General features: G+C 55.6%; 1 protein-coding gene across 1 annotated transcript in view; it reads right to left on the bottom strand.

The window, feature by feature from the left end:
• The window catches only part of WWC1 (WW and C2 domain containing 1), a 106989-nt gene that overhangs the window by 54741 nt on the left and 30775 nt on the right, over positions 1 to 21473 (bottom strand). The window contains exons 2-3 of the mRNA XM_056107964.1: positions 5966 to 6075; positions 4296 to 4499 (exon numbers count right to left, since the gene is read on the bottom strand). Coding sequence (XP_055963939.1) covers positions 4296 to 4499; positions 5966 to 6075 — 314 coding nt within the window. The remainder of the gene's footprint in view (positions 1 to 4295; positions 4500 to 5965; positions 6076 to 21473) is intronic.

The following is a 21473-nucleotide window of genomic DNA, read 5'->3' as shown; positions in this document are numbered from 1 at the left end:
TCCCTTTTAAGTCTACCTACTTTCCACAGATGGGGCTGGCATTGCCCAGCACTGCATGCTAGCTGCATCTGCTCCCCTAAGGCAGGTGTGTGCCTGCATCACCACATGCTGGGGGCCCGTGCCAGCCCCTGCCGGCTCCCCTCCTCTCTCCCAAACGCCACCCCCCTCAGACCACCCTCCCTCTCTCTCTGTGTGATCAAACTCCATTCCCACCAGCAGTCTGGGCAGTGGCATTTGGGAGAGAGGAACTCAATTCTTTTTTGTTTTGTTTTGTTTTTTTTTTTTTTGCTTTTTGGGTCACACCCGGTGATGCTCGGTGGTTCCTCCTGGCTCTGCACTCAGGAATTACTCCTGGTGGTGCTCGGGGGATCCTATGGCATGCCGGTGATCGAACCCGGGTCGGGTCACGTGCAAGGCAAACGCCCTCCCCGCTGTGCTATGGCTCCAGCCCCCGGAACTAAATTCTTGGCGATGGTGTCTGTGCGCCGTCATCAACTAGCTTTATTCCACCTCACACAGCTGTGAGTGTCGCGTGTTCAGATGTCCCTGCGTAGGGACTGGAAGGACCGGGTGGCAGAGAGGGCGTCTGCCTTGAACGAGGCCAACTTGGCACCACACAGGGTCCCTCCTGCCACCCCCCCCCCCCCCCACACACACACAGAGGGATCCCTGAGCACGGTGCCAGGAGGAAGTTACGGAAGCCCTGATCCTTGCCAGGTGGGGCCCAGAATAAAACGAAACCCCAGAACAAACCCCAAACCAGATTTCCCTGGGCCCAGGCCAGCTGACTCTTGTGGAGAGCGAAACCGCTTCCAATCGGCCCCGGTGTGTCGTGGCCGAGGGCGAAGCACGGGCAACCGCATTCTTTCTTTTGGGTTTTGGGGCCACACCCGGCGATGCTGCTCAGGGCCAGCTTCTGGCTCTGCTCACTCCTGGGAGGAGCTCGGGGGGATCCCGGCTCGAACCTGGCTCGGCCGTGTGCCAGAAAGGTGCCCTCCCTGCTGTATTGTTGCTCTGTACCCCCCTACCTCCCTGCAGGGGACACTCCTGACCATACTTAGGGACCACACACTGCTGAGTATAGTACAGGGGACCCTCCCCGTGAAATCTGCACTCAGCTCACTGAGGTGTCTCTGCGGCATCCAGGACATTAAAAAAAAATGGTTTTTGTCATTTGGGGGGCAGATCCAGATGTGCTCAGGGCTGACTCCTGGCTCTGCACTCAGTGATCACTCCTGGCAGGGCTTTGGGAGGGGATGCCAGGGATCGAACCTGTCTTGACCATGTGCCAGGCCAGCGCTCTCCCTGCCGTCCTACAGCTCTGGCTCCGGGCCCAGATGCGTTCTGTGTGTGTGTGTGTGTGTGTGTGTGCGCGCGCGCGCGCACAGGCGGGAGGCGGCCATGCCCAGCACATGGGCTGCCACCCTGCCCACTGCTCTGAGCGCACCACGCAATGCCCATGTGGCTCCGCCTACTCAGACGGTAGCAAAGACAATATCCCCGGGCGAGGGCACACGGCACCAGGTGGCACAGGCCCTGGCAGGCGGGCGGCTGAGCTGTGGGCGAGGCATGCCACCCCACCTGTCTGTCCTGGGGCCGCAGAGCAGGACCGGGAAGGCGACCGAGGCTCGTAAACCCTGCTGAGTCAGGCGGCCGCCTGCGGCACGCCTCTCTCCCCCTGGGGAGACTCGGCATCGCTGGGCTGCTGACCTGAGCTGACCCCGGGTCCTTCCCAGAGGAGCTCTGGAACATTCTGACTGGGGCTGGCCTGTAGGGGTCAGGGACTGAGTCCGCCAGAGTCCAGGCCATCGCTCGGTAGCCTGCTGACCTTTCCACACCAATGCAGCCACCGGAATACTGGAAACATGGGATACTAGGATGGTGGTGATAGTGAAGGCTGTGATTTGTGGTCCAAGACGCCATGTGCACTTGGCCGTTTTCACCATTTTTTTTGTCTTAGGCCACACCCAGTGATGCATATGGGATGCCGGGGATCGAACCCATGTCAGCTGCGTGCAAGGCAAACGCCCTCCCCACTGTCTTATCACTCCAGCCCTTTCACCATATTTTTGTTTGGGCCACACGTGAAGATGCTCTGATGCTCCAAGCGGCTTGGAACTCGGGGTATCACTCTGCGGGGCCAGGGACTGACCAAGCCGCCAAGACACACGCTCCGGCCTACTGAACTATTGTCTCTCCAGGACAGCAAGCAGGGAGGGCGCTTGCCTGGCACGCGGCCCACCCAGGTTTGATCCCCGGCATCCCACAGGGTCCCCCAAGTCTAGATGGAATTCTGAGATGTCCATAGATGACGAAAAAATAAGTGGAGGGCCCAGGAGGAGGGCTGAGTGGCTAAAAGCACCTTGTCTTGCAAACATGGGGTTTGATCCTGGTGTGGCCCTGCTCTCTGAGTCCTTGGCACCACCCCTGGCTGTGTGAGCACCCGAAGTGGCGTGGGGGACAGCTGTGAGGACCTTGGTCAAGGGTAACGGGTTCTGGCAACCAGATGCGTCACCCTCCAGCCTATGGCGACACCAGCATTAAGGAAGGGGAGGGGGAGGGTAAAGGAATGGCAGGAAAACGGCAGCAGAGTCACCAGCCAGGCGGAAGGAGAAGCAGGAAGGGGAGGAAGGAGAGGAGGGAGGCTTCTATGGAAAGTGGAGATGGAGGAAATGACCATTTCTGAAGCAGCGAGAGGATATACAGGTACAATGTGGTGTGGCAGAGATGATGGTGATGGTGGTGGGGGTGATGATGGTGTTGATGGTGACAGTGGTGATGGTGGTGGTGATGGTGGTGGTGTTGGTGATGGTGGTAGTGGGATGATGGTGTTGGGGTGGTGGTGGTGGTGATGGTGATGGTGGTAGTAATGATAGTGATGATGATGGTGGTGATGGTGATGGTGTTCGTGGTGATGGTGGTAGTGGGGATGATGGTGGTAGGGTGATGGTGGTGGTGATGGTGATAGTGGTGATGTGTTGGTGGTGGTGATGGTGGTGGTGGTGATGGTGATGGTGGTGGTGACAATGGTGAAGGTGATGGTGATGGTATTGGTGATGGTGGTATTGGGGGTGATGGTGATGGTGGTGGTGATGGTGATGGTAGTGGTGGTGATGGTGATAATGATTGTCATGGGAGTGATGGTGATGGTAGTGGAGGTGATGGCGATGGTGTTGGTGGTAATGGTGGTAGTGGGGGTGATGGTGGTGGTGATGGTGATAGTGGTGATAGTGATGGTGTTGGTGGCGGTGATGGTGATAATGATGGTGGTGGTGGGAGTGATAGTGGTGGTGGTGATGGTGATGGTGGTGGTGACAATGGTGGAGGTGATGGTGATGGTATTGGGGTGATGGTAGTAGTGGGGGTGATGGTGTTGGGGTGATGGTGGTGTGGTGGTGATGGTGATAATGGTGATGGTGGTAGTGATGGTGGTGATAGTGATAGTGCTAGTGATAGTAATTATGGTGATAGCAGTGTTGGAAGTGATGGTGATAGTGGAGGTGGTGGTATTGGTGGTAGTGGTAATGATGGTGATAATGGTGGGGATGGTGATAACGATAGTGGTGACTGATGGTGATACTGTTGGTGGTGGTGATAAAGGAGGGATTGGTGTTAGTGGAAGTAGTGTGGTGGTAGTGCTAATAATGTCGGTGGGTCACAGTGATGTTGGTGGCAGAGGTGATAGTGTTTGTAGCGGTGACAGTGTTGGCAGGACTGGTGACGGTGGTGACAGTGCTGATGACGATAATGGTGTTGATGACAGAGATGATAGTATTGGTGGTAGTGGTGATGGTTCCGGTGATACTGGTGAGGGTGGTAATAGTGGTGTTGGTGAAAGTGGTGACGGTGATCAGAGTGGCGGTGGTGACAGTGGTAGTGACAGTGGTGTTGTTAGAAGTGGTGATGTGATCGTGGTAGTGTTAGTGGCAGGGCTGATGGTGACGGGGTGTTGGTGGTGACGGTGATGGAGAGGAGTGTTGATGGTGATGATGGTGGTGGTGGCAGTGCTGATGGTGATGGGAGTTGGAGGTGATGGTGATGGTGGTGGTGGCGGCAGCGCTGATGGTGATGGGGTATTGGTGGTGATGGTGATGGAGAGGAGTGTTGGTGGTGGTGGTGGCAGTGCTGATGGTGACGGGGTGTGGCTGATGACGGTGGTGCTGATGGGGTGTCAGTGGCAGTGCTGCTGGTGATGTTGGCAGTGTCGGCGGTAGTAGCGTTGGTGGCCATGGTACTTGTGCTGGTGACGGTGGTGAGGCTGTGGTGGCCGTGGGCCGGTGGCCGGGGATACTCACAGCTGACCTGGGAGCCCAGCCGGTGCTCCCACACGGCGTGCAGCTGCTGGTACTCCTGCTGCGCGAGCTGCAGCCGCTGCTGCTTCACCTGGTAGATCTCCTTCTGCGCGCTCAGCGCCTCCTGCGCCACCACCAGGTAGTCCTTCAGCATGTGCTCCTGCTCCCGCCGCCACTGCACCCGCGGGTCCTCGATCTGGGTGGTCTCTGCAACAGACCCCAGGCAGACACCGCGGTTGGAACCTCACGCTGCCGCTGGCCCTGTCCTGGGGAAACCCACCACCGGGAGACAGAGCCACGACACAAAAGCACAGGGACCGCCAGCCAGCCGAAGTCATGGCGAACATCACGGGTGCCCCTGGGAATGGAACACTCACACACACACACACACACACACACACAAGCACACATGCACATGCACACACATGCACAAACGTGCATATGCACGAATGCATGCACACGCACACACACACACACACAATAAACCGGCATCCACCTCCAAACCCAGAGTCCATCTGGCTGAGAACAGTGGGAGCGGGACCCAGTGCAAGTTCTAAAGCAAGACCGAGAATACGCCCAGGGCATCTGTTCTGGTGAAAAGTAAAATACATCAAAGAACGGCCCCTCACACCGGGCGAAATGTCAATTAGAATCGTCTCACTCCAGGCAGCTTCTCTGGACACGCCAAGGAAGAGTCTCTTTTATTTTTTGCTTTTTGGGTCAGACCCGGCGGCGGTGCTCAGGGGTTCCTCCTGGCTCTGCCCTCAGGAATTACTCCTGGCAGTGCTCGGGGGACCCTATGGGATGCTGGGAATCGAACCCGGTCCCCGGTGTGCTATTGCCCCAACCCCAGGTGTTCGAATATTTAAAAGGTAAGGTAAAGGCCCTCCCGTTGATCGTCGATTTGCTCGAGCGGGCCCAGTAACGTCTCCATTGGAGACTTTGTTGTTACTGTGTCTGGCATATCCAATACTCTCGGTAGCTTGCCGGGCTCTCCGAGAGGGGCGGAGGAATCGAACTCGGGTCGGCCATGTTGGCCGCTTGTAAGGCGAACGCCCTACCCGCTGTGCTATCGCTCCAGCCCATATTAAATGTCATCAAACATTGTGAACTACTTTATAAAAATAAAATAAAAACAAAGTGGGGGTGGGCCGACTGGCAGAATAGGGTACAGACGCATGCGCATAAACCCATGCACGCATATGCATGTACACACACACACACACACGCCTGTCAGTGGACAGGGCTGGGGCCGGCTGCCTGCACCGTGAACTAGCCCCATAGATAGAGATTCTGCTTTGGAATGGGGTGGGCAAATTCTACAGCCCCAAAGTTTGACACGTGCAAATGGGGAAACACACAAGATGATCTGCGCGCGCACACACACACACACACACACAGGGTCAGGAACTTTCTAGAACAACACCCCCGAGGGGGGGGCTCCCTGCTGGGGCTTGGATAATAACACTGGCAAGCCGGGTCACAGGAGGCAGAAGGGAAACGCCACAGACCAGCTGTCACTGGCCTGTGCTAGGCGGCTACTAACACCGATGCGGTGAACAGAATAAAACGCGTTCTGGCTCCCGGTGTCTTTGACGGCAGCTGAGCTGTGCCGGGAAGACGGGGCAGGAAGGGAGGAAGGAGTGGGGGACTGGCGGGGGTGGGGGACTTACTGGTGTTGTGGTCTATGAAGTAATCTCCGACCTGGGGGTCGTAGGCCTCCTCCCATCCTAGCGGCAGCTCGTCACTGATGCAGTCGGCGAAGGTGAGCGGCTTGGTGTACCTGCACGGGAGACGGAGGCGCCATCAGTCACGGCCCTGCCTCTCGCTCTCTCTTGCTCTGAAACTGGGCAGGACGCGAATGTCCGGGGGGTGGGAGGGGTATCCGTTCCAGAAAGGATACCTCTCTGTTCCTATTCCTCCCTATCTCTCTCTCTCTTTTCTCTCTCCTCTCTCCTTCTCTCTCTCCCTGTCTTTCTCCCTCTCCTCTCTCAATCTCTCCCCCATCTCTCCTCTCTCTCCCTCTCTCCTCCTCTCTTTCACTCTCTCTCTCCATCTCTCCCCCGCCTGTCTCTCTTCTCTCTCTCTCTCTCTCTCTCCCCCCCCCTCTCTGTTGGCCAGCCCCACGCACCCAGAAACTTTGCACCGCACTTCCAGGAAGCAGTTCTGTCCCCTGGGACTCAGGGTGGTGGACAGGGGAAAGGTGACGAGCTCCAAAAGCAGGAGCAGCTTATGCAGGAGAAGCCACTGGAGCTCTTCCTGAGCCGGGTCCCAAAGCCTGCAGCAACCCTCTGTCCTGCCCCCGACAAGGTGCGTCAGAGCATCTTTAAGCCACGGTCAGGCTGGAAGGCGGGATTGGGGGGAGGACAAGGGTGGGTCAACACAAGGGGCAGTGACTGCCCCATCCCGACGGCACCGCCTTCCAGGAGAACCACCCAGCTAACGGAACACAGGCTTCGGCTGGAGAGAGGGGGCAGTGGGGGAGGGTGCTGGCCTTGCACGCAGCTGACCTGAATTCAGTGCCCGGCAACCCCTGAGGGTCCCCCAAGCAGCGCCAGGAGCAATTCCTGAGTGCAGAGCCAGGAGGAACCCCTGGGCACTGCCAGCTGGGGCCCAAAACCAAAATAATAACAACAACAATAATAATAATAACACTGGAAAAGCGACTTGTCTAGGCAAGAAGACACAGCCAAGAACATCGATCATGGACTGAAGGCAGACAGGGGGACTGAAGATGCAGACAAAACAATTTGAGTGGCTCCGTCTACATAAGCCGGGTCATTTGTCTGTCTGCACTGGCCCCTCTGCCTGCATAAATACACTCATTCTCCCCCCCCCTCCCCCCCCCCCCCGCCTCTCCGCAGTCCTAGAAGTCCCAAGGTTTCTGCAGCAACCCGGCCACAGCACGGAAGCAGACACCAAAGGGAAATGGTTGGTCTTTCCCAGGAACTGGGATCAAGTAGGATGCAACCCCCGCCCCCATCTCTCTCTGACCCCATGTGGCCCCCTGCCCTCCCAGACCCATTCATCTCCAAATGAGCGTCACAATATCCAGGGCTTGGGGGCCAGAGAGAAAGTATGGGGGTACGACGGTAAGGTGTTTGCACACAGCCAACTCCAACTCGATTCCTCAGCCCCACCGGGACCTGGGGAGTATATCCTGATCACCACTGGGTGAAGCCCAAATCACCCCACCCCGAATCAATCCAAAACTTACTGAAACCAACACTGTAGCACTGTCCTCCTGTTGTTCATCGATTTGCTCGAGCAGGCACCAGTACTGTCTCCATTGTGAGACTTTTGTTACTGTGTTTGGCATATCGAATACGCCACGGGGAGCTTGCCAGGCTCTGCTATGCGGGCGGGATACTCTTGGTAGCCTGCCGGGCTCTCTGAGAGGGACAAAGGAATCAAACCCGGGTCGGTCGCGTGCAAGGCAAACACCCTACCTGCTGTGCTATCGCTCCAGCCTCCTGGATTTCTTATTTACAGTTTGCAACTCAGAACAAAGAGAATATATGTCTCTTCTCCACAGTGCTCTGGAGTCTAAGTACTGACCATTAACTTTTCAGAGTTCTTCTCTTGGGCCTGGACTATGGCTTGGTGGCAGATTCAATGCCCTACACAAGTGAGGTCTTGGGTTTGATCCCCAACACCTTGCAATGGAGTGGGGCCGTGGGGCTGTGGGGGTGGGGTGGGAACTTTTGAACAAAACAAAAAACCGCCAACAGGGCCTGGAGCAATAGCACAGAGGGTAGGGTGTCTGCTTTGCACGTGGCAGACCCAGGTTCGATTCCCAGCATCCCATATGGTGCCCTGAGTAATTACACCACCAGGAGTAATTCCCGAGTGCAGAGCCAGGAGTAACCCCTGTGCATCGCCAGGTGTGACCCAAAAAGCAAAAAAACAAAACAAAACAAAACAAAACGAAAAACACCCACTAACAATACCCACAGCAAATAATCCCTCCCTTGAGCATGAGTAAAGTGATTTCACGCCTTCCCCCATCTCCGGCAACTGGTGCACAGTAAATATTGGATGAGGGATGAATATAATGATAAATATGCAGAACAAAAATATAAAGCCATTGTGCTCTATATTGGGCTGGAGTGAGAGCACAGTGGGTAGGGCGTTTGCCTTGCACACAGCCGAGGTGGCCGACCCGAGTTCGATTCCTCCGCCCCTCTTGGAGAGCCCGGCAAGGTCTCACCCGCATGCCAAAGCCTGGCAAGCTCCCCATGATGTATTCGATATGCCAGACACAGTAACAACAAGTCTTACGATGGAGACGTTGTTGGGCCCGCTACAGCAAATCGATGAACAACGGGAGGACAGTGATAGTGACAGCGCTCTATATATTACAAATGGGCATAGAAGAATGTACTCCGTGGAGAATGTGAAAAATAGCACTCTAATGGGGGTTGGAGAGATAGTACAGTAGGTAAGATGGCCGTGCACGCGGCCCACTGGGGTTTATCTGATCCCCGGCATCCCATAGTGTTCCCTGAGCACTGCCAGGAGTGATGTGTGTGAGTGCAGAGCCAGGAGAGACTCCCAAGCATGACTGGGTGTGCCCCGGCCTGCACCCTCACCAACACACACAGACACACACAGACACATACACAGAGAGAGAAAAAAAAAGGAAAAAAAAGCAGCAGGATTGTATGATGTACTACCCAAAAGGTGTGCGCGCCAGCATGCAGGAAAAACTAGATAATTTTAACACCTCACTAAAATGCTACATTTCAACACATTAAAATTTTACAGGGGAGGGGCTGGAGCGATAGTACAGTGGGGAGGGCACGCGGCCGACCTGGGTTCGATTCCCAGCATCCCATAGGGTCCCCCGAGCACCGCCAGGGAGTAATTCTTGAGTGAAGAGCCAGAAGTAACCCCTATGTATCGCCGGGTGTGACCCAAAAAGAAAAAAAAATTATTTACAGGGGAGAGGAAAATAGCTCCAAGGGCCAGAGCACATTTCTTGGATGCGTGAGGCCCCAAGTTCGATTCCTTCCACCATGCATCTTAATCCCGCCGGCCATCAGCACACTGGACCCATCAGCCTGACATCCGGCCGAGTTAGTTAAGTTTTGCTGACGGTAGCCCAGGACCCCTGAACATGCCTTGGGAGGTTGTCTCCCCAATAAATAAAATGGTATTTGGGCAAAGGAATTTTTGTTTATTTTGGGGAGTCAAACCCAAGTGGTGCTCAGGGCTTACTCCTGGCTCTGTGCTCAGGGATCATCCCTGGAGGGGCTCGAGGAACCATACAGAATGCCACAGATAGAACCTGGGTCAGCCACATACAAGGCAAGTTCTGTACTAGCTGTATTAGGTCTCTGATCCAGGGATTTTTTTTTTTTCTTTTTGGGTCACTCCCGGCGATGCACAGGGATTACTCCTGGCTCTGCACTCAGGAATTACTCCTGGCAGTGCTCGGGGGACCATATGGGACTCTGAGAATTGAACCCAGGTCGGCCCTACCCGCTGTGCTATCACTCCAGCCCCTGATCTAAGGATTTTAATTAAGTTTTTTGTTTGTTTCCTTGCTTGGTTTTGGCTTTTGGGCCACATCTAGCAATGTGCAGGCCTTACTTCTGTCTCTGCACTCAGGGATCACTCCTGGCGAAGCTTTGGAGGACCATGTGGTATGCTGGGGATTGAACCCAGGTCTGCCATGTGCAAGGCATTTGCTCCACCTGCTATGCTATCGCTCCAGCCCAAAAGGCCAGTTCTGTGTTGATTTTAATGCTTTATTTGTCTTTTTCCTCTTTACAAATTTCTCCGAAATGTTCTCTATTACTTGCAATTAAAATATTTGATGACTGGATCTGTGAAGACATACACACAAACACACATGCACACAAAACACAAACACACACACTTAAGCATACAAACATACATACACAAACAACAAACACAAACACTGTCCTTCCATTGTTCATCAATTTGCTCGAGCGGGCCCAGTAACATCTCCATTTTGAGACTTGTTGTTACTGTGTTTGGCATATGGAATACATCATGGGTATGGCCATACGGGCGAGAAATCTCGGTAGCTTGCCGGGCTCTCTGAGAGGGGCGGAGGAATCGAACCCAGCTTGGCCAGGCTGGCTGCGTGCAAGGCAAACGCCCTACCGCTGTGCTATGCTATCCTCCAGCCCAACAAACACACATACATACATACATGAACACACACAAATATACACACAGAAACACACAGACATATACATGCACACATAAATACACACACATGAACACACATGCACACAAACATACACAGAAACACAAACATACATATACACAAACACACACAAATACACATACACACAAACACATACACACACAAACTCACAGAAACACACAGAAACACACAAATACATACACATACAAACACACAAACACTCCTCAAACACATACACACATAAACACACTTCCAGAAATACAAACCCACACATAAACACACATATACATACAAACACATACACACACACACCCCCCCATACACAATTGCCTTTTGACTGCACAGTAGGTGATTTAATGCTACTTCACAACTGAGAGAACAGGCCTCAGCAAGGGCGGGGGCCAGGGCGGGGCTCTTGCCTTGCACGCGGCTGACACAGGTTCCATTCTTTGATCCCCGGCATCCCATAGGGTCCCCTGAGCCCTGCCAGGAGTGATCCCTGAGCACAGAGCCAGAAATAAGTCCTGAGCACTGCTGGGTATGACCCAAAAACCAAATATATATAATAATAAAAAGCCAGGGAGGAGAAGCAAAAGCTGTAAAGGAACTAACTGCCCGACTCAACCCCACCGACACAGGCCCTTCATCCCAAATGCACCATTTCCAGAGACGAGGGCTGGTTGCTGGGGTCTCCGCCGGCTCATGGAGCCATTGAGGGGAGCCCCGGGGGGTCTCGCCTGGGACCCACAGATGCAGCCCCGCGCCCAGGGTGGAGGCTGGAGGCCACGTGCAGCCGACACAGGCCGGGCCGAAGAGGGAGGAGGAAGTCTCGGGTATGTGGTGGGGGGACCTGAGTGAGAGAGCAGGAAGGCTGAGGGGGTCCCTTGGGTGCAATACTCCAGGCAACCGTGCCCAGGACCCCGAAGCCCTTCCATGGGAAAGAGGAGAGCGTCTGCCCGGCACACGCGCAACCCGCATGGAATGTGGACGAGCCGGGCTCTCCCGGGAGAAGGTGCTGGTGGGGACCGACGGTTCGGGGTGCAGAGATGCACCCTTCAGCTCTGGCCGCACAGGCGTTGTTAGACAGGGTTTTGGGTTTCTGGGCCACACCCCGCAGTGCTCAGGGATCCCTCCCAGAGGGGCTCAGGGGGAGGGGGTTTTATGGGGGGAGGGCCGGGGGATTGAACCTGGGTTGGCCTTAAGCAAGGCAAGTGTCCTTTTTGCTGTCTCGCCAGCCTGTGTGCAGGGATTTGAACACACACACACACACACACACACACACACACACACACACACACACAGAGAGAACAGGTTCACCCAGTTGCCCCCTAGAAAACTGTGGGGCCCTCTCTAGCCTGAGCAATGGCCAAGAATGTGAGCTGGGGACAGAGGTCCACTTTCCAGCATGGCCAGAATTTGGGGGCTGCCCAGAACACGATCTCTGCACCCCCCCCCAACACACACACAAACACACATCTCAGCACCCCCCCACCGCAACACACACATACACACACACACACACACACACTCCATCTGGACTTGGGGGCTGCCCAGAACACGATCTCAGCAACCCCCCCCCAACACACACACAAACACACATCTCAGCACCCCCCCACAACACACACATACACACATACACACACACACACACACACACCATCTGGGCTGCCAAAAATCCCAATCCAATCGTGAAATCAAAGTGACCCAAATGCTGAGGTGGCAGGCAGGGCACCCAGCCAGAACCAGTTCTGTCTCCTACTCCGTGACCAAGCCCCAGGGCGGTGGGGTGGGGAGGGTGGGGGGGAGCACCCACATTCCTGCAGGTTTCACAACCCAACCAAGGGAGCCCCGGACGAGTCGCCCTGGAGATGGGTGGCTGGTGTCCCGGTAGGCGCTCTGGGAGCACGTCAGGTCCCCGTGCAGGGAAGGGAAGCTGACCCCTGCCCATCCCGCCAGCCCCGGGGGTGGGGGGCTGAGTTCCTGGGCACTGCGGGCCAGTTGGGGGTCTCCCCAGTTTCCAGAGGAACCTGGGCTGTGCTCCCCGGCCAGCTGGGAGGACTTGCTCTCCACAGGAGGCTCTGCCAAGAACTGTCCACAAACTTTCAGCCTCTCCTCTCTCCTCTCTGCCTGCAGGCGAGCAGGCGGGCGGGTGGGTGGGCAGGCGCGCACTGAGCCACCCATTGGGCCGCCCTGCCCTGCCCGGCCCGCCCCGGGCGGTTTCACACACATACCTGCCATAGCCCAGCTGGCCCAACGCACTCGTCCACGCCTCCTCCCCACCCTGCAATCCAGCTCCCCCCCCCCCCCCCCCATTGCCCAGCATGCGCACGCACACACACGCGCACACACACACTTTCTTTGCTTGGTGTCCCCTGGCATGCTGGCGCTGTGTAGAGAGGGATGACAGAAGTCACTGAGGTGGCGGTGACCCATGTGGCGACTCCTGGTCAAGGAGCCATGGCCCCAAAAAAAACCCATGAGAGGGGAAACACACAAGGGGGTAGCGGGGCCGCACTGTCACAGTGGAGGAGGGGACAGAGAAGAGGCCAGAGATAGTACAGGGGTTGCCTTGCACACAGCACACCCCGGTATGATCCCAGGCATTACAGACGGTCCCGTGAGCCCTGAGCACAGAGCAGGGAGTCAGCCCTGAGCACAGAGCTACGAGTGAGCCCTGAGCACAGAGCCAGGAGTGAGCCCTGAGCACCACTGGGCGTGACTGCAAAACAAAGCAGAGAGAGCGAGAGCTAGAGTGAGCGAGGGAGCAAGTGAATGAGAGAGAGAGGGGGGGGGCATTGGAGAGTGCAAGCCTGAGTATCCCAGGGGAGGCGGGGAGGCGGACTGGGCTAGGCTGAGGTTTCTCAGGGCGGAGCCAGACGGGAGTGGCAGGAAGATGCTTCTCGATACCTGAGCCCTGAGCCCTGAGCCCTGAGCTCTGAGCTGCTCCCCTCCACCCCCAGGAGGGGCCTCTTATGTAACCCCCTGGGAGGATGGTGCTTGGCTTCTCAGGAACAGCCTCGTTTGGCAAGGTAGCTGCTGCTGCAGAGACCAACCCTGGGAACTGCAGGCTAATGGCCCTGTGAGCAGGGGGTTGGGGGTCAGCCCTCAGGACGAACCTCCTAGGGACCCCCCTGCCCCCCCCCCCCCGGCCTGCCTGAATCCGCTTCCTCGGCAGCGAGTGGGTCCCACTCAGAATGACCCGGTTAAAATGTGCTGCACTCTGGGGCCACAGAGACAGGACACAGGACGGCGGGGAGGCCACTTGCTCTGCACAAGGCTGACCCAGGTTAGATCCCCGCAGAGCCCCTCTGAGCCCTACCAGGACTGATCCCTGAGCACAGAGCCAGGAGTCAGCCCTGAGCACTGCCGGGTGTGACTCCCAAATCAAATCCATGAAATGAGCTGTGCTGTAGGGCCCAGTTAACATATGCCATTCTTTTTTCTTTTGAACAGCATGGGATCAGTATGAGGGGGCGCACCTTTTTTTTTATTCTAGCTACAGACAGCACAAAGTGTTCTCTCTTGTCAAGAGGCAGCAGAGAGGGGCTGGAGCGATAGCACAGTGGGTAGGGCGTTTGCCTTGCACGCATCCGACCGGGGTTCGATTCCCAGCATCCCATAGGGTCCCCTGAGCACCGCCAGGAGTAATTCCTGACTGCAGAGCCAGGAGGAACCCCTGTGCATCACCAGGTGTGACCCAAAAAGAAAAAAAAAGAGGCAGCAGAGAGGAGTAGGTAAGAACTCAGGGCTCTGGGGCCTGATTCTCTGAGCTCAAAATCAGGTTCGACCACTCCCAGCTGAATGACCTGAGGTCTGATACTCAACCTTTACTGCAGCTCAGTTCTCTCCCTCTCTCTCTCTCTGCCTTTCTGCCTTTCTCTCTGTTTCTGGGTTTTTTTTTGTTTCTTGTTTTACTTTTTTGGTTATACCTGTAAAAGAAGGATGCATGGGGGGTGTCTCTGTGTGTGTGTGTGTGTGTGTGTGTGTGTGGTCACACCTGCAAAAGAAGGATGCATGGTGTGTGTGTGTGTGTGTGTGTGTGTGTGTATGTGTTTGGTCACACCTGGAAAAGACAGATGCATGGGGTGTGTGTGTGTGTGTGTGTGTGTGTGTGTGTGTGTGTGTGTGGTGTAGGGGGGTCGGAAGGGGAAGGAAATTTTTTGAGCACTCCTGCTGGCCCAAACGCTTTTCACCAACTCCCTGGCTAGGTCGTGGTCCAAGTCCCTCCCAGGTATCACCTTGCAGCCCTGCCCCACCGAGTCCTTGGAAGATTAAATGAGATGGTTCCTGAAACATCACTCGGCGCGCACGGCGGTGGCTGTTCAAGAAATGGGAGCCATTCATCGTTCCGATTCTCGCTGCCATCCCAACGAGGCTGCTAATACAGAGGCAGGAAGAAACATAAATTCGAAATGGGATCTGCGGACTTGGGACAGATCCATCTTCTCATTTCCCCAGCCAAAACAGGAAAAGAGAGATTTGCTTGGAGCTTGTCAAGGCTGGCGGGGGGGGGGGGGGCGGGGTTCCCCCAATCAACCTGGGCTGAGAAGGAACCCAAACCCCATGTCACACTTTTTTTGCTTTTCTTTTGGGGGGGTCACACCTGGCAATGCACAGGGGTTCCTCCTGGCTCTGCACTCAGGAATTACTCCTGGCAGTGATGCTCGGGGTACGCTATGGAATGTTGGGGATCAAACCCGGGTCTGCCATGTGCAAGGCAAATGCCCTACCCGCTGGACTCTGGCTCTCCCCCCTCCCCCAACACACACACATCACATTCTTGGCACCAAACAGAGACCCAGCCCAGTTGCTGGGTTCTATCCCATCTGAAAGGCGGCAAGTATGTGCACAGACTCATTCCGAGAAATCGTTCTTGCAGGGAGTTCCTCGGGCGGATAAGCGCTCTTCCACCTCAGAAGGAAAACAGTAACTAACTCAGAGGAAACGGTGCTTCCCTCTTCATGGAGAGGCCCCTGGAGGGGGAACCACTGCGGAATCGGGCATCTGGTCAACCTCTGCATTCTGCCCCTCCCCTTTTTCTTTCTTTTTGGGTCACACCCGGTGATGCTCAGGGGTTACTCCTGGCTCTGCACTCAGGAATGACTCCTGGTGGTGCTCGGGGGACCCTCGGGGATGCTGGGAATCGAACCTGGGTCGGTCGGTGCAAGGCAAACGCCCTACCGGCTGTGCTATCGCTCCAGCCCCATTCCCCCTCCCTCTTATCCTTCCAGAATTTGCTGTGGGACCACAAAAATCCTCTGCTCTGCACAAAGAACCAAGAGACTCCCCCCTACACACACTCCATTCCCCCCATTCCCACCTTCCTTTATTGGAGGGAGCCACACCCAGCTCTGCTCAGGGCTCATTCAGGGATCCTTCCTGGAGGCTTCGGGGACTAGATGAGAGAAATCAGGAGCGAATCCAGGTCGCCCTTGATACCCACTGTGCTTTTTCTCCCTCTGGCCCACACTTGCCTCTTTCTTAGCTAGTAGCTCCTTCTTCTCCCTCCTTTGGTACCATCCCCGTACAACACATTCCCCGCCCCCCCCGCCCAACCCCCACCCCAGTGATAAACCAGCCCAGCAAATCTGGGCTGGTGTCCTGCAGGGATTAGATGTGGGGGTGACTCAATCCTGGGTAGGTGTGCAGAGCCCCTCCTTTCCACAAACAGGAACGGAGGATGCTGCACCAGGACCCGGGCTGACTCCTTCCAGTTCATGGAGCTGAGTTTTCAAGGGGCCACCCCTGGGTGCTAGGCTGACCAGCTGTCAGAGGCAGAAGCTGCCGGGATCCGGCGATTCGGCTGCTCCTGGGACTCAGATCACGTGACCCCGGCCAGGCTGCTGGTGCCAGGATAGACCCCATCCGTTCCTCTGGGACTAGGGTCACTTTGAAGTAACAAGCCAAATGGGAAGGGGCGCACTGCAACAGTGGCAGACTGTTTCCTTTCGCTGGTCAGACATGGCTGTGCTCGGAGCTGACTCTTGGTTCTGCACTCAGGGGTCACTCCTGGCAGGGCTCGGGGGACCCTATGGGGTGCTGGGGATTGAACCCAAACTAGGTGGGCTGCTTGCAAGGCAAAAACCCTTCCCGCTATACTACAGCTAAGGGGCCCCAGAAGTGCTACAGATTAACCACACTCTCTGACAGTCTCTGGCCTTTCTAGCTCAGAAACAAACAAAACAGAACACAAAGGGGGCTGGTAGGTGGGTCAGGACATCTATGAGAACTGCACCCCTAGCCCTCACCGCCTGGCAGTGCCTGCCTGTCTCAAGGCAATGAAATAATCCTAATTTTCTATTTTATTTATTTATTTATTTTCACTTTTTGGGTCACACCAGAGATGCACAGAGGTAAGTACTCCTGGCTTTGCACTCTGGAATCACTCCTAGTGGTGCTCGGGGAACCCTATGGGATGCTGGGAATTGAACCCGGGTCAGCCACGTGCAAGGTAAATGCTGTATTACCGCTCCAGCCCCAAGGAAACAATCTTAATCTTGACCATATCTGCTGAGGGCAGTCGTAGTAAGTGGATCAAATTCTGTGCGTGAAACAAGCCACTTCCTTTATCTTCACAGCATTCCCTTGGGACAGCGGCATCGCGCAGGACTTAAGGTGCTGGCCTTGCACAGGGCAGACCCTCGCACCTCCATTGGGCCCCTGATCACTCCAGGGTGAGCCCCTCCCCCCAAAAAAAACTGAACAGGTTTAAGTCTCCAAGCCTTTCTCTTTTTTTTTTTGGCTTTTTGGGTTACACCCAGCAATGCACTGGGGTCACTCCTGGCTCATGCACTCAGGAATTACTTCTGGTGGTGCTCCGGGGACCCTTTGGGATGTTGGGAATCGAACCCAGGTTACCCGCATGCAAGGCAAACACGCTACCCGCTGTGCTATTGCTATTGCTCCAGCCCCGAGTCTAAGCCTTTCTTTCAGCCAACAAGGACACGACACTTCAGAGTCAGAGCAAGAAGCAGCAGGAAAGCTCCGTTTCATGGAGCGTTTGCCAACACTGGCACTCTGGGCGCCCCTGAGCCCGACCCTGACCCCGGCGGCACGAGGCTGCGGTGTTGTTTGAGCTGTCTGGGGCCTAGGACGTGGTGCTGGTGCGGTCACTGGGCCTCACACCTGCCCTCCTGGGCTGCTGGCTAAGCCCCAGAGCCTACACAAACATCAAAGGTGTTGGGGGCTTGGGACAGAATCCAGACACAATAAGGGAACACTCTTAACCCCAGGACCCAGCTGAGCAGGCTGAGCGGCATTCCTGGGCAGGAGAGTAATCACCAGCCTTCTGCTCGCAGGCTGGGAGCACAGCACAGAGGCTCTCTCTGCCCATGTGGGTCCTTTCTTTGCCTTCCCTGTCTGGAGGGCACAAGGCGTGATGTCACCAGCACAGACCCCTGAGTTACAGAGTCACTGCAAAGACCCGAATGCAGGATGGAAGGACTCTTGACCCCTGTGCTTTCTTTTTTTTTCCTTTTGCTTTTTGGGTCACCCCAGCAGTGCTCAGGGGTTACTCCTGGCTCTGCGCAGGAATTAGTCCTGGCGGTGCTCAGGGGACTCCATGGGATGCTGGGAATTGAACCCGGGTCGGCCACGTACAAGGCAAACGCCCTCCCCGCTGTGCTATTGCTCCAGCCCCAACCCTTGTGCTTTCTGTGTCTTACCTATCAGGCAGAGAAAATGGAAGCTGGAGAGAGTTCTGCAAATCTGAAATCAGCCCACTGAATCAGCCTGGGTCCGACTTTAACCACTGGGGGTTTCTGGCTTTCTGAGTAGTACATTCAAATCATAGGGTTGGGGCTGGAGTGACAGCACAGCAGGTAAGGCGTTTGCCTTGCACGTGGCCCATCCAGGTTCGATTCCCAGCATCCCATATGGTTCCCTGAGCACCGCCAGGGATAATTCCTGAGTGCAGAGCCAGGAGTGACCCCTGTGCATTACCTCCCACCCTCCCTCACCTAGAACATTCTCTCCTCTCTCTCTGGGACCCCTGGGGATCTTGGCTTTCCCAAGGGAAGCAGTCAGTGTCTTTGATACTAGAAGCTTCTGCCAGGGCCCCGGAGGGACAGGACAGTGACCATGCCACCTGCCCCGATAGGTGAAACCTTCCTGGCACCCCTCTCAGACACCGCACACCTTGGGGGCTGCACCCGCGGGTGGCCCTGAGCACCCAGAGCGGCATCTGAGGCTTGGGAACAACACGGAGTTGGCCAGCTGCTGCAGGCAAGGGGGGCTCAGGGCAGCCTGGCCCCACCCCCAACTGGCGCTGCCTCCCCACCTAACTCCTCCGGCTTTATTCTTCAGCCCCACAAAGCCCCACAGTTCTTGACGACAAAGGCCCTCTTTGCCCAGGAGCTGAGAAAATGGTTCTCCCCTCAGCAAAAAAAAAAAAAAAAAAAAAAAAAAGGAGATGTTTCCCTAAGCGCTTGCTTCCTCCCATCATTTTTCTGTAAAGCGGAAAATAAACAGCCGGTTGCTTCCCCCACAAGGGAAACACCCCCCTCTCCCCCCTCCCACACACACACACACACACATATACCCCCCCCCCCACACACACACACACGTCCGTCGTCTTAACACCGCAGCATTGAGCGCTGAAGGCGGCTGAACTGGAGTCAGCAGCGAAACAAATAAGCAATTAAAAATGGCTATTTTGGGAAGCCCTGGAAAGCGGCAAAGACAATATGAATTATTCATTCATACTGCCGGATGACTTCTGGCCATTGTCTCCTGCCTCCCCGTCTCCGGCTCACTCACCCGTTCAAGCACAGAGAAGGGACACACAATGCCCGGGGGCCGAGACGCGGGTGCCCCTGGGGCACGTGCACACACACACACACACACACAAACACACACAGACAAACATGCACACGCGTGCGCACACACACACCACAAGGCCAGCTGGCCACTCCAGATGGTGGGCCACACAGAAAAGAAACCCACAGGTTGGCAGATGCTGTCAGGCCAAGTGCCAGGTGGGGGAGAAGGCATGAATTTCCAACTGGTCCAAAAGGGTTGTGTGTGTGTGTGTGTGTGTGTGTGTGTGTAGCTGGAGGAGGGAGTTACAAAAGAGCGCGTGCACAGTGCAAGGGAGAAGACACACAGGAATGCGCATGTTCCAGAGGCTTCCCAGCGGCTCCCAGACTGAAGATGGACCAGTGGCCTGTGTGCCCTCACCCACCTGTGCACGGGCACCCGAGCTCCCCAGGACTGGCCCAGCCCAGCGGAGGGGGCCAGCCTGCCGGTTTCTTCTCCTCCTGCCCACCCGTCCAGGTGACCCAGATTGGAGTCCTGTCTCCCCCCCGGGTGGGGGATCTGTTCTCCCCTCAAGAGAATAAGGGGGGACGGACTCCAGTTCAGCTCAACCTTTTTTGGTTTTGGGGGCCACACCCGGCGATGCTCAGGGCTGACTCCTGGCTCTGCATTCAGGGATCACTCCGAGAGGTGCTTGGGGTGCCCTATGGGATGCCGGGGATCGAACCCGAGTCCACCGTGTACATACGAGACAAGCTCCCTCCATGCTGTGCTATGGCTCCAGCCCTCAACTCAACCTTTCATCTTCCCCTGAACCTCCAGCATCTGCATAGCCATCAGCTGCTCCACCTACGGGGACCCAGTGGGAAAACGCCCAGAGAACAACAGCCTCCCCACCCCCCCCACCCCACCCCGGGGCCTCCCCACAGTGTCAAATCCCCCCCGGCAATGCCCCAAAGGGCAGTTGTCTCTGAGTCACTGGTTTGTTAAGAGGCTGACTGGGGATCTAATTGTAGGCCTTTTCTTTTTTAAAATTTATTAATATTTTATTTTAGGCACCGGGATTTACAATATTGTTCATGATAGGGTTTCTTTCATGCCTACAGCCTTCTAACATCCCAACCCCTATCCTGGTCTCAGGGTCCCCCCCCACCACACACGCGCGCGCGCGCACACACACACACACACACACACACACACACCCTCGGTCCCCTGCCGATACTGTGATCAAACTCAGTGGTGCAGGTGAGCTCTCAGGCTGTGAGCTCCGGGTCTTAACTTACTCCTCGGAAGTTCAAGATCACTGACCTGATTGATCTAGCTGGATGGCCCAGAGAAGGGCTTCCGAACAAAACCAATACTGTGGAATTTAAAACTATTCCCTACGGGGCCTGGAGGGATAGTCCAGACCCTCACCCCCTGGCAGGCAACCGGCCCCTGGTTTGAATCCCGGGTACCATATATGACCCTCCAAGCATGGGCAGGGCTCACTTCCGAGCTTGGAGCCAGGAATAGGCCTGGAGCAGCACAGCTGGGTGTGGCACAAACCACCATCCACCACCCCCCAAACAACAACAAAACTATCCTTTATCCATTTCACCTGAAAGTCCGCTACACTGTGGCAAGTCACCACAGACCGGAAATGAGGAACACTGGGGTGTGTGAGACATAACTACTCTCCCCAAACAACAACAAAACTTTCTTTATCCATTATCTATTTCACCTCAAAGTCGGCTACACTGTGGCAAGTCTCCGGAGACCAGAAATGAAGGACACTGCATCTGTGTGTGAGAGAGACAAAACTACCTTCCCTCCAGACAACAAGACTATCCTTTAAATATTTCACCTGAAAGTCGGCTACACTGTGGCAAGTCTCCACAGACGGAAATGAGGGGCACAGAGTGTGTGTATGTGTGTGTTCGTGTGTGTGTTTCAACTACCATCCCCCCACAAACAAAAGTATCCTTAATTCATCTCACCTGAAAGTCTGCTACACTGCGGCAAATCTTCAGAGACAAGTAATATGGGACACTGGGGGGGGGGGGAGGTGGGGATGGGGTGGGGTGTGTGTGTCTGCATGTGTAGGAGAGTGGCTGGGAATCTTCACAGACAAGTAATATGGGACACTGGGTGGGGTGTGTGTGTGTGTGTGTGTGTGTGTGTCTGCATGTGTAGGAGAGTGGCTGGTGTGTGTGTGTGTCTCTGCATGTGTAGGAGAGTGGCTGGTGTGTGTGTGTGTCTCTGCA

This window comes from Sorex fumeus, unplaced genomic scaffold (genome assembly GCF_029834395.1).
Source record: "Sorex fumeus unplaced genomic scaffold, SorFum_2.1 ptg000187l, whole genome shotgun sequence".
Taxonomy (NCBI): domain Eukaryota; kingdom Metazoa; phylum Chordata; class Mammalia; order Eulipotyphla; family Soricidae; genus Sorex; species Sorex fumeus.
Note: the sequence above shows the minus strand (reverse complement) of the source record. Positions and strands in the feature narration are given on the sequence as shown.